Consider the following 16,238-nt stretch of genomic DNA (forward strand, 5'->3'; position numbering starts at 1 on the left):
TGTAAAGAGAGAAGAGAGAAGGCATTAGCTAATTTTGTTTGTGGAAAGAGAACCAGTAAGAGAAGACTCACAATTCTGGATCTTCCTGGTAGAATAACTGAGTGATTTTAAGGGAGTATCTGTATTCCAGTCTTAGATGTCCTGTGCACAACAGTGATGTGTGCTCCAGCTTGCTAATCCCTCTCCTTACATGTACAGCTCTGTGATTCCATGCATTGACAGAATGTGGAAGACTTAAACTGAGGATGCAAAAACAGCTAAAAACCATTGCTTTAATGCTTGTCAGCATTTAAGATTATTTTGAGAAAACACTAGCCTTACTAAATCTGTCATTTTATTCTTTGTGGCAGGTCTCTGAATTCATACGGAGTTTACCAGGATGTGAAGAGCATGGCAAGGTATTTAAAGATGAGGTGGGTACATTTTATTTGAAAAAATTACAGAATAAAACACTTAATGGAAAGATTAATTTTATTTTATCAGTAAAGACACATAAGAAGTGTTTGGATGAATTTTATGTTTGAAATCAGAAGCAAGTATATGGACTGTCGGGCTGTTTTGCAGCTAGTAGGGTGAGAAGAAAGAAGATAAAGCTAGCTAGGTCGAACAGGTCTTATCTGATCACACTTAATCTTGAAGCTCTTCCTCCTGACATAGCCAGTTTATGAATGTGATTTGAATGCTTCTAACTAGGTTAAAAGGAGTGTGTACTTACTTTGTGAGCATGCCAGGTGTGAATTTCTGGAATCTGAGATAGTTATACCATAGTTGTCATTAGCAAGTGCGAGGGCTTTTCAGTACAGTAGGCCTTTATAATCTGTATTGGCTTTTGTATTTCCTCTCAGAGGTTTGTTACTCGTAGTACTTCTTCATTCCAAAAAGGCTAATTGATCACAGTGTGAATAGTTCAGGTGCTTATGTCCACCAGGCCATATGAATGGGCAAAGTGTGATACTGTAATATCCCATGTCAGCCACCTTGCTAGTGGAGAATAACTGTGGTACTTAAACTTGAGAAAGTAAATGCACCTCCTGAGCATGGCTCTGCTAATCCTCTCCTGTGACAGAAGTTTACAGGCTGTGATATAGATTTTAATTATAGTTTCATATCTAAGGACTGACAAGTTGCATGGGCATTTTGCTCTTGTTTAGGTTTTAGGCATTTTACAATTGTATCTATGCAGATATCTATGCAAATCTATCTATGCAGCTATGCAGGCCTAATTCATCTTGTGTCACTTAGGAGGACCTTCCAAGAAGTTTAAAAATCAGTAACGTCTGGTACACTGCTGATTGAATCAACAGATGGGAAGTGCCACAGAGATGGATAAATCCTAAATACTTTTGTTTTCAGAGGTTTAAGAAAATGATTGCCCCCTCTAAGGGTTAAACTCCATTTGTCTCTCCAGGACCATTATCTGCCAGTGATGCCAACCAGAGTGGACTGGCTGGTATCTGTACAGTTCATAGAGAAGTCATACCCCATCTACTAATTCTAACTGACACACAGGCATGAAAGATGCTCGTTCTGGAATGCCCTATTAAACTTACAACTGAAGGTCTTTCAGTAGGTGGAAGGTGTTGGTTCAGACTTCTGCTGTGGAGATGAACTCCTATCCTTATGTTATGAAGTTGCAAAAAGCTGAGCACCCCCACACTGCAATGCTCCTAGTTTTAAACCCATCCAGTTTGACTTTGTAAACAAAATGAGTTGACAGTAACCATGATAAACATGTGGTGCTGTTCTCACTGCCGTGCCTTTCAGCTTTCAGTGTTGCAGTGTTCTGTCTTAACAGCCTGTCTGATTCAGAAAGCTCGTGTTCTGGTCTCACAGCAAATGAATTACACTAGTTCTATCTCAAGTCAGTATCTCTAAATCTAAGCAGTGCTCCCAGTTTAAACACAATTGACTTTTAGGCTTAGCTGTCCTGCTTACACTGAAAAGTTGCTGAAGATACCAAAGATACTGAAGTTTACCAATAAATATTTGCCCCAGTTTGCTCTGGAATGTGAGGGCTTTGGCTCTTCATGTTCTGATTTAGAATCCTGGTTACAGAATGATTTGCTTACAGGAGAATATTCACTTGTAATGTTTATTTAAAAAAATAGAAACAACACGAGAAAAATAAAGTTTTTTCAAAAGTTGCATTTGTATCAGAGGCAGTTTTACCTAGTCTAACCCGTGTTTACATTTGGGGCATTCATTTTAGTTTCCTATTGAATGGACAGAGAGAAGTAGCCTGAAGAGGGATTCCAGTTCTTTAGCTGGGTGTGAAATCTGGAGGCTTGCTTATGAAGGCTTGCATACAAACAAGGAAAAGCTAAAATGGCAAAATTAGTTACTGTGTTGCATTACTGCTGAATTCTACTTCATTGACCTATTTTACATTTTAGTAGCTTTTATTTTAATACTGTCAGTATGAAAATAAACACTGGCTAGCTAAAAGGATCATCAGCCTGTTCTTTTGGACCAGCTAATCTGTCTAAAAAAATTATAGCAAGGCTATCCTGAAGTTTGAAAGCAATTGTATTCAACCATTCTTTTAAATTGTTGGGTAATTTTCTCTTTATGTTTTCTGAAACATCTATACTGCTTCACTGTCAGACCTGTTAATAGCTTTGTGTGTTTTTCTTTTAAAGCAAATTGATGGAGAAGCATTTCTGCTAATGACCCAATCAGACATAGTCAAAATAATGAGCATTAAACTGGGACCAGCCCTAAAAATCTTTAATTCCATTCTGATGTTCAAAGCTGCAGAGAAAAACTCACACAATGAACTTTGAAGATAATGGAAAACGTGTACAAGCCAGCTTCCTCCACTGGAGCTCATGTTTTATTCAAAGCACAAAGACTCACCAGAATTATTGAGTAAGGACTCTCAGAAAGGAAGAAAAGTGTGTTCTGCACTGGTGGACTATTCATATTCTCCTAGAGCCAGTATACATCTGAATCCTTCTGGGAAGTGCTCATGCTTTTAAGAAGGTACTTTTTAACAACCAAGTCAGCTAGTCTGATTTACCAAACTAATGGAGCTAATTCTCCATGGAGGGTTAGGATCTCTCATGCTCTCTGGTCACCAAGAAAAAACCTTCATTGATTATTTATGCTGTATTATATAAGGGAACGTTAATATTTTCTAAGAATTCCTGAATTCTGCTTCGTGTACTCATTTTACTTTTTGGTAGCTATTATTTCTTACCATCAAAATAAAAAAAAAATAGCCAAAAAAATTGGGCTATGGGTAGCCAAATGAGACTGTTATGGCTAATGCAAATTTGTGCCATAGTTTGAAAATGAAACAGTTAATGTTACATATGTGACACTTTATGCTACAGCATATAACTTTACAGATTATAAAACTGTCTGTTTGCTTGTAACAAAACAAACCTTGTTGGGGTTGAAATTATAATGCTTTTTTGATAACTGAATGTTTTTACTTTTGCACGATTACAAAAATGTTATGTGAGTTTTTCCACCAGCATCTTTAATGTATTTTACCAAAAGATCAGTATCGAGAAGGCTGCAACTGAAAAATAAAGTTTGACTTCATAGAAGACATTCATTTATGCTGCACAATAGAACCCCAGCCTTTTACATGGGAGCCTGCTTACAGTCCTTCCACACATGAAGGAAAATACATGTATTTTGAGGTAAGACTATTAGCAAAAAAAGAGAATATATTTATTCACGTCTGCACATGCTAGTCTCCAGTATACTTACCAAAACAGTGGAGAAAAACAGTGTGCTAAAGCTAGGACTGCTACTCTGGCTTCATATGCAACATAAGCTTGTATTCTTAGTGGTGGAAGAATTATTTAACCGACCACTTCTTAGTTGAAAAATCTGATTTATAAACGAAGCATAGCCGGAAAGCCAAAGCATGGAGGGAAAAGCTACTTAAACACATATCCTGCATAGGCATGAACTAGGTAAAAGGCATGGGTTTCACCAGGTCATTAGCAAGGCTGCAGATTCCACTAGCAGGTACTTGGAGGCTTATTATGTCAGGGAAATTTGTTGCACTTGGTATATATACGTAAGATGTAAACCGGATGCACTTTACACTGGAGAAAGCCTAGCTACTAGTATACCAGAATTTTGCTTTTACAAGAAGAGAGAGAAGAGTTGGATCAAGCTTTTGGCAGCCCTCTTCTTAGTACTGAGGTGGGCAGTTGCTTAGTCTGTAGTTAAGAACAATGTTTCCATTGCACAGAACTTTGAGAATTTTAAATCTTCCCACAGATTTTGCTAGGCTGTTCTTTGGCTGAAGTTCCTTAAGATTTCAAGAACCCTTTGTGCCCCTTCCAGGTCACACTGGTGACTGGTACCTGCCATAATATGAGGTAAAACAGGGTCAGTATGAAGTAAGTTGCATTGCTCTATTAATTTCCTTCCATAGCATTGCATAAATAATATTTTTACATTTTGTTCAATATTTGTACAGTCAAATTGCACTCTTATTGTACTACAATACAAATAAAACCTGAATTGGACCTGTCTGTTACATTTGTGTATGCCCAGGATTCTCAAATTAACCTGGATGTTTCAGAGTGTGGAGCAGTTCTTCACTGTATTTTATTGTGTTCATGCATCTGAAAGAGCAGCTCAGCTACTGCCAGCTCATCTCACCCAAAACATTTCCTAGATCCATAAACTTGAATTTTGTCATTGACCACAGCTGACGTGGAACAGAAAATGTTACATTCTTTAGTTTTCTTTCCTTCCATGTAGTTCACTTCCTTGAACTCTCACTTTCGGTGTGTATTTTTCTCTCATGTGCCAGCTCTGGAGCCTTCACGGAGAACCAGTGTTTTGCTGCTCTGCAGTAATCACTTATGAACATTAGCAATTACCTGAATTTTTATATACCTACTTATAGCATACTGTGGTTTAATGAAATGGTTTAGTTAATTCTCTTTACAAGATGTAGAAAACTTCATTTGAATGATGCTCTCTCTATTTAGCAAGAGCATAATCACTACATTCTTCACTACATTCTTCACTTTTGTATGACATGTGATGAGGTAACAGGGCAAACTCTGTTACAAAGGCTACACCCAACAAAAGCAGTAGGACATGAAAATTACTCCAACACAGTGGATCTTTGAAATGGTAATCACAGTGGTTTTCAACATTGTGTTGGAGGTGACCCAGCAGTTACATAGCTAAGGATATCCCACAGTTTCCATGAGAGGCAAGTGAAAATCCTCAGACTTCTTTCTGCAAGAGTCTGCCCTCATGCTGCACTGTTCCACTGTAGTCTCTGAATTGGACTCGCCCTTGAGCAACCAGCACTTAAGAAAACGCCTGCAGCTTCCCAAGCCACGTGTTTGAGTGTGCAGAATACTGGTGAATGCAGATACTGCTTGGACTACATCAACACTTCTAACAGTAGTGAGAAATGAAACTCTTTAGCAGAATGCAGTGCAGTTTGGTTTTTATCTTTTTTTTTTTTTTTTTTTTTTTTTTTTTTTTTTTTTTTTTTTTGAAAAAAAGCTGTTTACCATCCTGTATATACAACTAACGCAGTGGTCAAGCTTGCTGGCAGCTGCTATTGTCCATCACTGTGAGCTTATCCAGAGTCATTCACTATATCAGGATTTTCAGATGTGCAAGGCACATAAGGAGTTAACAGGACTATGGGAGGGAGAAAAGGAGACCGTGGAAGAAGAGAGAAGGGCTCCATTTTGTGTGGGCAGACAGGACATGTACCATGTGGAGAAGGCTGATCTGTTATGGGGAAAAAGCCCAGATAGAAAATGAGGCATTTGTTTCCAGCACAAAAGCTGTTGTTGCACATGCACATGACAGCATCCCAGAAAGTCATTCTTGCTACTTTGAGAACTGATCTCAGAATCCTTATTTAGCAAACTTTGGATTTATGTTAAAAGAAAAAAGAAAACATTTAATGCATCAAAAAAAGCATGAAAACTCATCATTCTCCAAATTGTAAATTAAGCCCAGTATTATAAAATAAATACATTCAAGCACTCTCAATAATCACATGAAGATAATATAGTGAGAGAGGTAACAAATCTTTAATTTGTGTAAATTCAGAACATTAAGTGCTCACATTAACTTCTGAGTATATATTTTAATTCTGATGGTAAAAATATTGTCTTCATTTGTAAAATGCTCTGTGTGGAAAACTGATACATAACACATGCAGTAAACTAGAAAATCTTATTTGCTCTAATGCTTCCAGACTGCTCTAGACAATTTTAGATTTTTTAAAAAGTAGCCAGTACAATTTTTAAAAAGCAGACATTGTTGAACAGAACTGTTAGAAATATACAGATGCTTTCACTAGAACGAGTGCACTGATTTATCTTCACAACAAGGAGATTTGACAAAATTCCAGATGTTCCTGAGATGAGTACACTAGCAAACACTGGGATGTTTAGGCATCTCTAGTTCTCTCTTTACCTGACCTGGGAGGAATGCTTGAGGGATGTTCATCTCAAAGATCAGGGACACCAGGAATTTCAGCGTCCTTTGGATTCTGCTTGGGCACTGGATATTGAACACATGAAATGCAGCCACCAGTGCTGCCAGAGCTGTGGTGCAGTCACTGAGCTGGGTTACCTCTTGTTTTTCTATGTACAGAGCAAACCTGCATGAATTCACATTGAAGGGATTTTTAACTTCCAACACTGGTGTCAATACTTTCACCTAAATTAAGAAAAAGAATATTTCAAATGATATCACAGCATCATTTGGTGAACTGTAAGTTGTAGCATCAAAAAATTCAGTAAGCCTAGTAACACTGCTTTGAATTTAATCAGCATTTCTGCGAACATTTGCCTTTCATCCAAAAGGAAGGAAAATGTCATCCTTCTCCAGGAACTAATCTGGGCCACCAAGAGGCTGAGGGATATGCCCAGGCAGCTCATAGGAGCAAGACCACAGCTCTGGTGCTTTCTCCTACCTCCTCATTCAGTGCAGCAAACAGACTGGAGTCATCTCCAAAGACATCTGGTAGAAGTAAACATGCAGCAGTCATCTTCATATCTGTGAAAGACAAGGATTTTCTGAATTACAAATGAAAATATTCTGGCACTGTGGCATCATCCTGGAAAAACAGATTGTGGCTTATGAAATAACTAACAGCTCAGCAGTGGAACTGCTGCTCAGTTCATTTTGAAGAATAGCTTGTGCCACAATAAAAGTTTAGGTACCTCATCTGGCAATTCAAACTCATAAAGCTATCACAAACTCAAGGTTCCGATTGGGAAATGCATATCTTCCTTATCCTTTAGTGGTCCTGGTACCAAGCTTGCTAGAGTTCAAGAAGCATCTGGACAATGCTGTTGATCATGTGGTCTGATTTTTGGGTGGTCCTGTGTGGAGCCAGAAGTTGGACTGCTTATGTGACCCTTCCAACTCAGGTTATTCTATAATTGATTTGAATTATGCCTTTTTGGACAGCAAGTGACACTCTCAAGAAGCACTTCTCAAAGATTTTAGTTCCAGTGTAAGGATCTACAGCTGCTGTTCAAGAGGAGTAAATTTAACGAGTAACTCCTTCAAATGTTTTGTCCATACAGAACTAACCTCACCTCAGTTTTCTAATTGAAATAAGGTGAGTGGCAGCAGTTTTCTTACTCCCTTCTCACAGCCAGCAAGCCAAACACTAAATAGACCTCTGTGTGTGACTCAGATCCCTGCTTTTCAGAGACTTTATGCTACACAAGTTTGTGCTTTCACTCCTGAAGTGTATTTACTCCTGAAGAGACAGGTATTTGAAAGGCATCAGTAAGTACTTACATTGTTTCACTTCCAGCTTAAAAACAGTCCTTCTCTTTCTAAGGAAAAGTGTTTTTTTACAAGTGTTCTTCTGAATTCTTAAAGAAAAGATGTTAACCTCCTTAAACCCTTTTTTTATTGCTGAGCATGTTGCATGGCATGGTACATCTCTTTGGCTAGTTTGGGCCATCTGCCTGGTTGTCCCCCGCCCCCAGTCTCTTCTGCATATCCCCCAGTTCTACTCACTGGGAAGAAGAACGAGGAACAAGCTACCTTTAGGCTGTGCAAACACTGCTCAGCAACAGCTAAAAAATTGTGTTTTCAGCATTGTTTTGGTCACCAATATAAAACACAGCACCATACTGACTTCTCTGAAGAAGGTTAATTCCATCCCAGCCAGACCTAGTACAGATATTTAGAGCATAGATTTGTACTGACATTTTAGAATGTTTTCCTCTGTGTTCTGTTTCAGATGTTCCTGCAGCATAATGTTAATCGGATTATTCTTCACCAGACATAAAGATAATATGCTTTCTGAATAAATCTCCAAAATCTTAACTGTTTTCTGATAAACATCCATGTGTGTGAGAATCTGGAACTCCCTAAAAAGCTAAAATAAAACAAAATAAAATAGTTATTGCAATACTTAAAGCCCAAACTGAAAACAAGAAATGAGGTTCATGCTTTGAAGACAGGGTAAGATAAGTAAAAACAGACTGTAAGTTGGATGATATCGTGGCTTCATTTCTTTTCAAAACAGGGAAGAAGTACATGAAGTATCATCGAAGGAGTTCTAACAACCCACTGCTGTTGCATGTGGCATGGTTAACACAGAACTGATGCAAAAAAATGTTAAAGAAAACAATGTTGATCAATACTTCTGCAGAAACATCCATGAACACCCACAGTTGTGTCACATCTATAATATAGATCAATGCCATTATTAAGTATAGTGTTACCTGATAGGGGCATCTTAAGAAAGGAAATAGTCTAAGAATGTCTTTTAAAGGTGTCTTGTCACAGATCATCTTCCTTCGTATTTGTATTGTTGCATTCATTTTATTATTCACTTCTTTCCAGTTTCTCAGAGTTTTCATATATTCTTGCTTCAGCCAGTTAATGTGTACATACATTGCACCACCTTCAAGATAAGCAGGTTCTTCCTAGCAACAAATCAAGGACAGAATTGTAAGACATCACCTTTCATCTGATGTGGGATATCTTGTCAGTTCACACTGGAGTCTACACCAGTGTGTAGTTAAGCTTAGCAGAAGGGATCTAGAGGGCAGCTTTAGTACTGGCTATGTGAATTGACTGTACTGTCACTCTGTCGTATACATAGAATCTGTCTTCATGTGGTTCCAGAGCTACCAGCTAGGTCTCCCAGGCTCAAATTATGCATTAGAGGATATGCATTAAATTCATGTGCCTAGTTTGCCTAATTGTGGGTTGTGTTTGTTTGTTTGTTTGTTTGTTTGTTTGTTTGTATAATTAACAGGCAGTTCTAATAATAATAGAATGGCCTGGGTTGAAAAGGACCATAATGATCATCCAGTATCTCACTGTTACTCTTTAGCAATATTAGCTCTGTATTGTCAAGAAAAATAGGATTTTCTTCTTACTCATTCGGGTATTAAAAGCAGGACAACAAGCTTCCATATTCATACAATTAAAGTATTTACCAGGAAGGAAACCAGAAGAATTAAGAGAAATAAATCTCTTAATGGAAAGCATTATTTGGATTGCTTGACAGACAATGTTATTCCATACTTGAAGATTTAATTAATGATTTTCCTCAAAATTATTATTATTGTTTCTGCTGTAACTCCACAAACAGTAATTACAAATAAGAGGGGTAGCTATCCAAAGCAGTACATCTGTGGCTGTAGCCTGTGGCTTAATTTCTACCATAGGAAGCAATGAATTTGCCCATTGAAGCAAGCTGAGGAAACATACAGATGCTTTGAAAGTGTCATTACCACTCTCAAGCTACACTTAAACCAGCTTTTCCCAAATGTATCATTACTAATGCAGCTGTCATCTTTGCCAGTAGTGGCCTGTGGGCCAGAGCCAATGCAAGTTGAGACACTTTGTTTTATTTCCCAGAATATTTAAGACATAGAGCTGAAAAAAATACAACATTCAAGACTGCTTTGCAGAGCTCTCTGTATGCAATTTAATTTTCCATTTTAACATCCTTTTTTAAACTGTGTATGTGAAATTCCAAGATTTTCATGTACAAGATATAGCAGTAAAACATTGTCTCCCTCCTATTATATGCCCATGAATTTCAATAACCAATGTTATCAAAGAAGACAGCCTGACTGCAGGACAGTTAATTACCCACAGGTACTCCCAGCCCTTGCTAGGCCAGTGTTACATCACCCCAGTCTGCTCTCATAAAAGACTTCACTGAACAGTAGTATCTGTGTGTGACTGATTAGACCAGGCATTCCTGTCCTCTTCCTCAGAGCCAGAGAAGAGAGGTCACGGATTAGAAGAGGAGCTCATGGACTTCAAGCAATCATGTTGTTATATTTCATTGCCTCCAGTAAATTTTTTCTTCCACCATTTCTTCCAGACACTTTTCCTGCCCAGGCAAAATTGTTCCTTCTGGAACACCCTGCATTGTGTTTGGCAGTTTAACTATTGTGATGCCAAAAGCTATGCCTTCATCTTCTAATGATCTTACAGGATTCAGTAAGATAAAAGTCAGACTGTTCACCTCTAGTTGTAGAGCTACACCATATTCTGTCCTCAGTTATCTATTTTCCAGACAAGATTGTGCTAAGCTATTTAATCATTCCATGTACAATAGTTGTTCCATACTTTCAAAAACCCCTGTTATTATCTTTGCGTTTTGTCTGATTTCACTAAAGTCTTTACAAGAGAGGCACAGTACAGCTTAAAACACTCGTTGAGATACTGTGATACCACAGATGCGTACAGCAGAATAATGCATTCCCTTTTGTTTCTTTCTTAAATAACTCTGAGCTTTCAATGTATTTCTTCAAACAGCTGCTTAGCATTGTGTCAAATGTTTTCCAGCATGATGTAAAAATATCATTTGTGAATGATAATAATAAGCTTAGAGGCCATGATTGTCTACGTTATTAGAACTGGGTTTTCTCCTTGTACCTTATTGTGCATCTCTTGGCATTGAATTTTACAAGCTGTTTTTCTGCCCTGTTAACTCAGTAACATGAAGTCTTCTGCCATTCTTCAAAAACAACCTTTGTCTTTATACCTTTAGTAGCATCAGCAAATGTGGTCAGCCAGCTACTCTCCTTTTTCCACACTTAGAAACGTATTTAACTGCATAAACTAAGCATTAGCAATCTTTTCCACAGTACAACCAAACTATTTCTGCTCAGCTTCTGTTTATCCCCTCAGATTATATCTTTTAAGAGCATTCAAAAGGCATGTGGTGAAATCTCTTCTGAAGTAAACTATATCAGCTGAATTTCTGATGCCCTTGGGCTTGCTGAATACTTCAGAGAACTAATACCTTTATGAAGCATGACTTCTGTTTACAGAAACTTCACTGATTCTTTCGCAAGTTATTCATCTTTCAGCTCTGCATTACAATCTTGTTAATTTGGCAAGTAAAAATAGTTTATTGGTCAACACATTCCCAAAATTTTGGAAACTGGCATCAGATTAGCTGCCTCCAAGTTGGTATATCACAATTAGAAGTTTAGCTGATTTATCCTTAAACACATCTAAAATGTTTGCTCCTTGGAATTTGCTACTGCTCATTTGAATGACTTATTGTGTAACTTTACTGACTCCTTAAGACACACCCTGACATTGCCTATGAAGAGTGGTCCTAGCAGTGTGATCTCCTGTGATCTCCACTTCTGAGGATTCTTACAAGGCTTTTTTTGTTGTTTTTGTTGTTGTTTTGTTTGTTTGTTTTGTGTTTGTTTTGTTTTTACGGCTTTATATTGTGAACACTGCTGTGCCTGCAGACTGCAGAATGACAGTCACAGTTTTTACTCTGGAATCTCTGGCTCCAACTGTTGCCCAAGGAGCAGAAGCCTGCTCAGCTGCTGGGCCTCAGGCACTGGACTGCCTCCCCGCAGCTGCTGCAGGGAGAGGAGAACGGAATAAATCCTGGTGCTTAGCACACGTCCTGCTGCTTCTAGGACTCTGGTGCTCAGCAGCAAACACTATGGTGAGCCAGTTGAGACCTTGGTTCCAGTATATCTCCATCTGCCTTGGCAAGGCAAGCAGCTAGAGCTGAGGGACTTTGTGTGTAATCGGCCAAGTCCTGAAGAATAGTTAGGTTAATGACATTATTAATTAGCTAGACAACTCCATATGACCTTTTTGTAAGCAGCAATGGAAAGGTACCTGTAAAAATAGAGCAGCGGTGTAAGAAAGAAATGCTGTCATTACCCACTAGGAAAAATAAAGTGATGGCAAGCCAAACTTTGCTGTGTAAATCATCCATTACATTACAGGGAACATGATCAGAAGTGATTTTCTTGCAGTATTCTGCCTGCCTAGAGCAATCATCACCTGTAATCTTTTCATCTTTTTAAGCTGCACTCCTAGGCTGAAGAAAGCCCTACATTATACCTTGTAAATATACCTTGTTTAAACTAGTAATCTGTATAATGGATAAAAATACCCAGCTGTGAAGTACATCTAACCAATCAGTCAAATAACAGAACTTCAGAAACCTACGAACTCTGCACTAGTACCATTTGGATAGAAAAGGACAGTTTTCTACTGTCTTTAGTAGCCTTCAGTATTTCAGAGATTTCTTGGTTGTTTAAGCGCAGTAGAAGCCAAAGTTTGTATAAAGGATGCTTAATTATAAGTCTGAAGTAGAACATGCGGTGAGAGCAGTATGTTTCTTGTAATGAAAATGTTTTGGAGTTGGCATTAGACGCCAAGGTTGCTATGATTTTGGGCCCTACTTCTGCATACAGTGACAAGTCTATGCCTTCTGTATCTAGGCAATTTGTTTCATTTTGTCTCTGTACAATTTCATTCCAAGTGTGGAATTATACACACAATATAAACACTATACTGTAATATACAAAGCTACAGAAATACAGATTAGGTGGTAATTGAGAGGCTAAAATTACTGCATCATTGCATGTTTCTATTTCCAACTGATTAAGTGCAAGCATGCATGTTTATAGGTCAGGAACAGCATAGAGCAGTGAACCTCCCTGGTACATTAAGGATAATGGCAGTGGCTGCCCTTAGCAGAACCAGCATGGAATTAGAGAACTGCAAACTCAAATATTTATGGGTGAGTAGTTGTTTACACAGGCAGCCTAGCTGAAAATATGAAGGGAGAAAGTGTCCTAATGTATACCGTTCATTATTTCTAAGCATGGTTCCATTCAAATACAATCCGAAGGCTGTTAATTGAGCAGGAAAGTATGACATCACTTGAATTTTATACAAATAATTTTGAACCTCAGGATTTATTGGATTCTAACAGCAAGATAAATTTTGTCTTTTATGTACATATAAACTTACAGACTATCATGCTAGCAGCAAGATGTGTTCAGTACATAACTTGCCTTATAACTGAACTTTCATAATTTTCAAACAATGTTCCTATTTTCTAATTTGCTAATTTTTTTTTCTGGAAAAGTGTAATAACTGAACATTAACTCAGTCACACCTAAATGTAGGACTCGGAATATTTTCATTTTTTTCTTTTAGTTTTTAATTTGTGAACAGATTGATTTTTATGGTAAGTAGAAAGGTAACGGAGAGGTGGATTTATTTGGGGAAAAAAGAAGTCACCTCAGTGGGACAACATTTTGCAACCTATTTTGCACTAATTTCAAATGAGATGTAAAGTCTTTTTGAGTTAGCTTCGACATTTGGGGTGTGAATGGGAACAAACTGGGTTTGGAGAGTTGGCTACTGAACTGGGATTCCATCCTATCACATTCTAACTTTGGGAGAATCTTCTCTACCTTATCCATCAAAGCAAGAAAGCTCATCCAGTACAGCAATATCCCAGTAAAATTGTGATGGTAACTTTAACCTTTGGTTATTTCAATGCTCTGTGGAAAAGCAATCCTATATAGACTGAAGACAGATCTACATTAAAGATCTCCTCTTTCAATGTCTAATTAAATAAGTAATCCTTCCTATGGCTTGATTTTCAGCCATGTCACTGGTAACATTGATTTCTATTGCAGTGGTAATAGGAGTGTTGGTTGGTGGTATTTAATGTTTTTCTGCATGGGATTGTTTTAATGGCAGTATACATACTTGCTGAATAATAGGAAGGAATTCCTTTATTTTTAAATAATAGAGGTTGGATTTTAAAAAAAATAAAACTTTCTGGAACATGAGAACTTACTTTGATACCTTTAAAAAATGAAGTTTTTGTTTTGTTTAGCTTTTTTTTTTTTTTTTTTTTTTTCCAACAAGCCGATGAGAAATATTGTGGAATAGAATAGAAAAAGAGGTCAAAAGTGTGCAGCAAGGAAGTTAATGAGGTAAGCAGGATATATCCAGCACTTTTACATCAGTGTAGCCTAGACCTTGCCTGAGGCCCTACAAAGACTCTTAAGCATTTCATAAGTGAAGAATGACAGTTATAGGGGACAAATCCTTGAGTGCTTATGCCCACAACCACTCTTAACTTCTTGCCATGTCAAGTATCTGTGACTAAAGTCACTGGATCCACACAGGTCACAGGACTCTGCTTGTGCTGCAGATGGCTTTTGACAGTCACACTTCCCAGAGTGGATATCCACAGCTTTACTGGAACCACACGCAAACAGATTGTGTTAAGATGCTAACCTTTAGACAGTGAAGCATACATGCATTAAACAACTATGGTCCAAATCCCTCACCTGTCACACTTTCTGAACCATGAGGATAGGTAGTAGTTTGGTAGGAAATAGGTTTTTAAACACAGAGCCTCAATTCCATGCTGTCCATTTCATGAATCTTGGTGCTTTTTTTTTTCCCACAAGATATGGCCAGAAATACTAGTAAAAATAGCAATTAGGATCTTGTTAAAAGCCCCAAGTTGTACCCTGTAGCACTTTATGAGCGTCCCAGTCAGAGTAGAGAACTTGCTACTTCTCTTTGAGGGAAGGAAGAATTTTTATGTATGATGTGCATTACCAAGGTATAAAAGCTTTCAGTTACTGTTGAAAGCCATTTTCATAAATCCTAGAAGTCATTAATGTCAACACCAAAGTAAAATGAGTGACTAATCACAGAGCAATGAAAAGTCCTCTAGCAAGAACAGCAAGCATCTCTTGCTCCTCACAAGAGTATCCTCAGTTCATGAATAGTAAATGTAGCCTAGCTGTTGCTAATGACAGTGATCAAGATCTCTTTCACAAAGGATGCCAACAGAACCCACTAACTCTTCGGTTTTAGAGAGTGAATTGAGATAGGACCAGTAGACATGACTGGTTTACTCACTGCAGACCACAGATTCAGATGTCTCACCTGGGACAGCTCGGGAATATTCCTTTGAGGGTCTCCACTAATCTGCTGTCTGGAAAAGGCAGAAACTGTTAGATGGTAATAAAAAAATCACACAGGCAAGACTGATTATGCCAGTGTGGGAGCTCCTCTTTTACATCGTACTTTGATACTGGGACCATTTTGGTGACCAGTGGTAACACTGGTGTAGCTGTTACATTGCCTTTCATTTTGCTGTTTACAGTTATCTTACCAGCTCCCAACAACTAATAATAAGATTTCCTTTGAAAAGGCATTCCTAATTTCCTTGCTCAGTGCCACTGCAAGTTATGTTATTGCTTATAGTATTGCTACTGCTTAACATTTCTTGATTGTTGAGTCTACTTCCATCAGAGTTGGCACCAATTCTCAAGTTACTGATGCAAACCAGACTGGCAGTAGCAGTTTCAGTGGTTTCTCTTTGCCTAAACAAAGAATACAACACGTGCATGCTCACTGGGAGTGTGGTGCAACCCTTGCCTGTGCTATTCTTTTCTACTAAATGGGTTTCATAACCTCTTCAGAATAAGAAATGGCTTTCACAATTAGCTACTTGTGTAATAATCTGAATCTTGTGTCTTGATCTTCAAGTACTGGAAACTGAGTTTTACTATTCTTTTTGGAATACATTCTGACACATTGTATCTCATAAAAGCAGTATATAGAAAAGTTTTTAATTCCACTATTGCAAGAAACAGCTTTTTTTTTTTTTTCCCTGTGGTGACTTTCAAGTTCGTTGTAATGATGTTTAATACAAATATATCTTTTGAGTTATTTTTATTTGGGAAAGGAATGATCAAGTGAAAAAGAAAATCTGACCACTCTGTTGCAAGTTTGAAACATAAGCAATAAATTATGCACAGCTCATTGTCCACCTTCTTGCCCCAAAAAGTGGGAGAGAACTGAGAAAACATCACAGTCATGGCAGCCTTCATGTCCAAAAGCTGAACACAAAGACTGGGGAAACAGCACGGGCAGACTGCTCTCATGCAAAATGAATGTGTAGCCTACTGAAGGATCCAAAC

At 37.9% G+C, this 16,238-nt stretch overlaps 2 protein-coding genes across 11 annotated transcripts in view; one reads left to right on the forward strand and one right to left on the reverse strand.

The window, feature by feature from the left end:
* L3MBTL3 (L3MBTL histone methyl-lysine binding protein 3) overlaps window positions 1–4,493 on the forward strand; it is a 76,405-nt gene extending 71,912 nt beyond the window's left edge. For 9 of the 10 annotated variants that reach the window (XM_052671317.1, XM_052671355.1, XM_052671343.1 and 6 more), the window contains 2 exons: window positions 351–413; window positions 2,640–4,493. In XM_052671317.1, coding sequence (XP_052527277.1) covers window positions 351–413; window positions 2,640–2,783 — 207 coding nt within the window. In that variant the 3' untranslated portion in view covers window positions 2,784–4,493. The remainder of the gene's footprint in view (window positions 1–350; window positions 414–2,639) is intronic. The other variant, XM_052671307.1, reaches the window with a different exon arrangement.
* Window positions 4,494–6,078: 1,585 nt separating this feature from the next.
* Window positions 6,079–16,238, reverse strand: part of SAMD3 (sterile alpha motif domain containing 3) — a 33,172-nt gene continuing 23,012 nt past the window's right edge. The window contains exons 6-9 of the mRNA XM_052671498.1: window positions 8,706–8,909; window positions 8,185–8,356; window positions 6,929–7,011; window positions 6,079–6,672 (exon numbers count right to left, since the gene is read on the reverse strand). Of these exons, the coding sequence (XP_052527458.1) occupies window positions 6,382–6,672; window positions 6,929–7,011; window positions 8,185–8,356; window positions 8,706–8,909 (750 nt within the window). The 3' untranslated portion in view covers window positions 6,079–6,381. The remainder of the gene's footprint in view (window positions 6,673–6,928; window positions 7,012–8,184; window positions 8,357–8,705; window positions 8,910–16,238) is intronic.

This window comes from Tympanuchus pallidicinctus, unplaced genomic scaffold (genome assembly GCF_026119805.1).
Source record: "Tympanuchus pallidicinctus isolate F22 unplaced genomic scaffold, pur_lepc_1.0 scaffold1, whole genome shotgun sequence".
Classification (NCBI taxonomy): domain Eukaryota; kingdom Metazoa; phylum Chordata; class Aves; order Galliformes; family Phasianidae; genus Tympanuchus; species Tympanuchus pallidicinctus.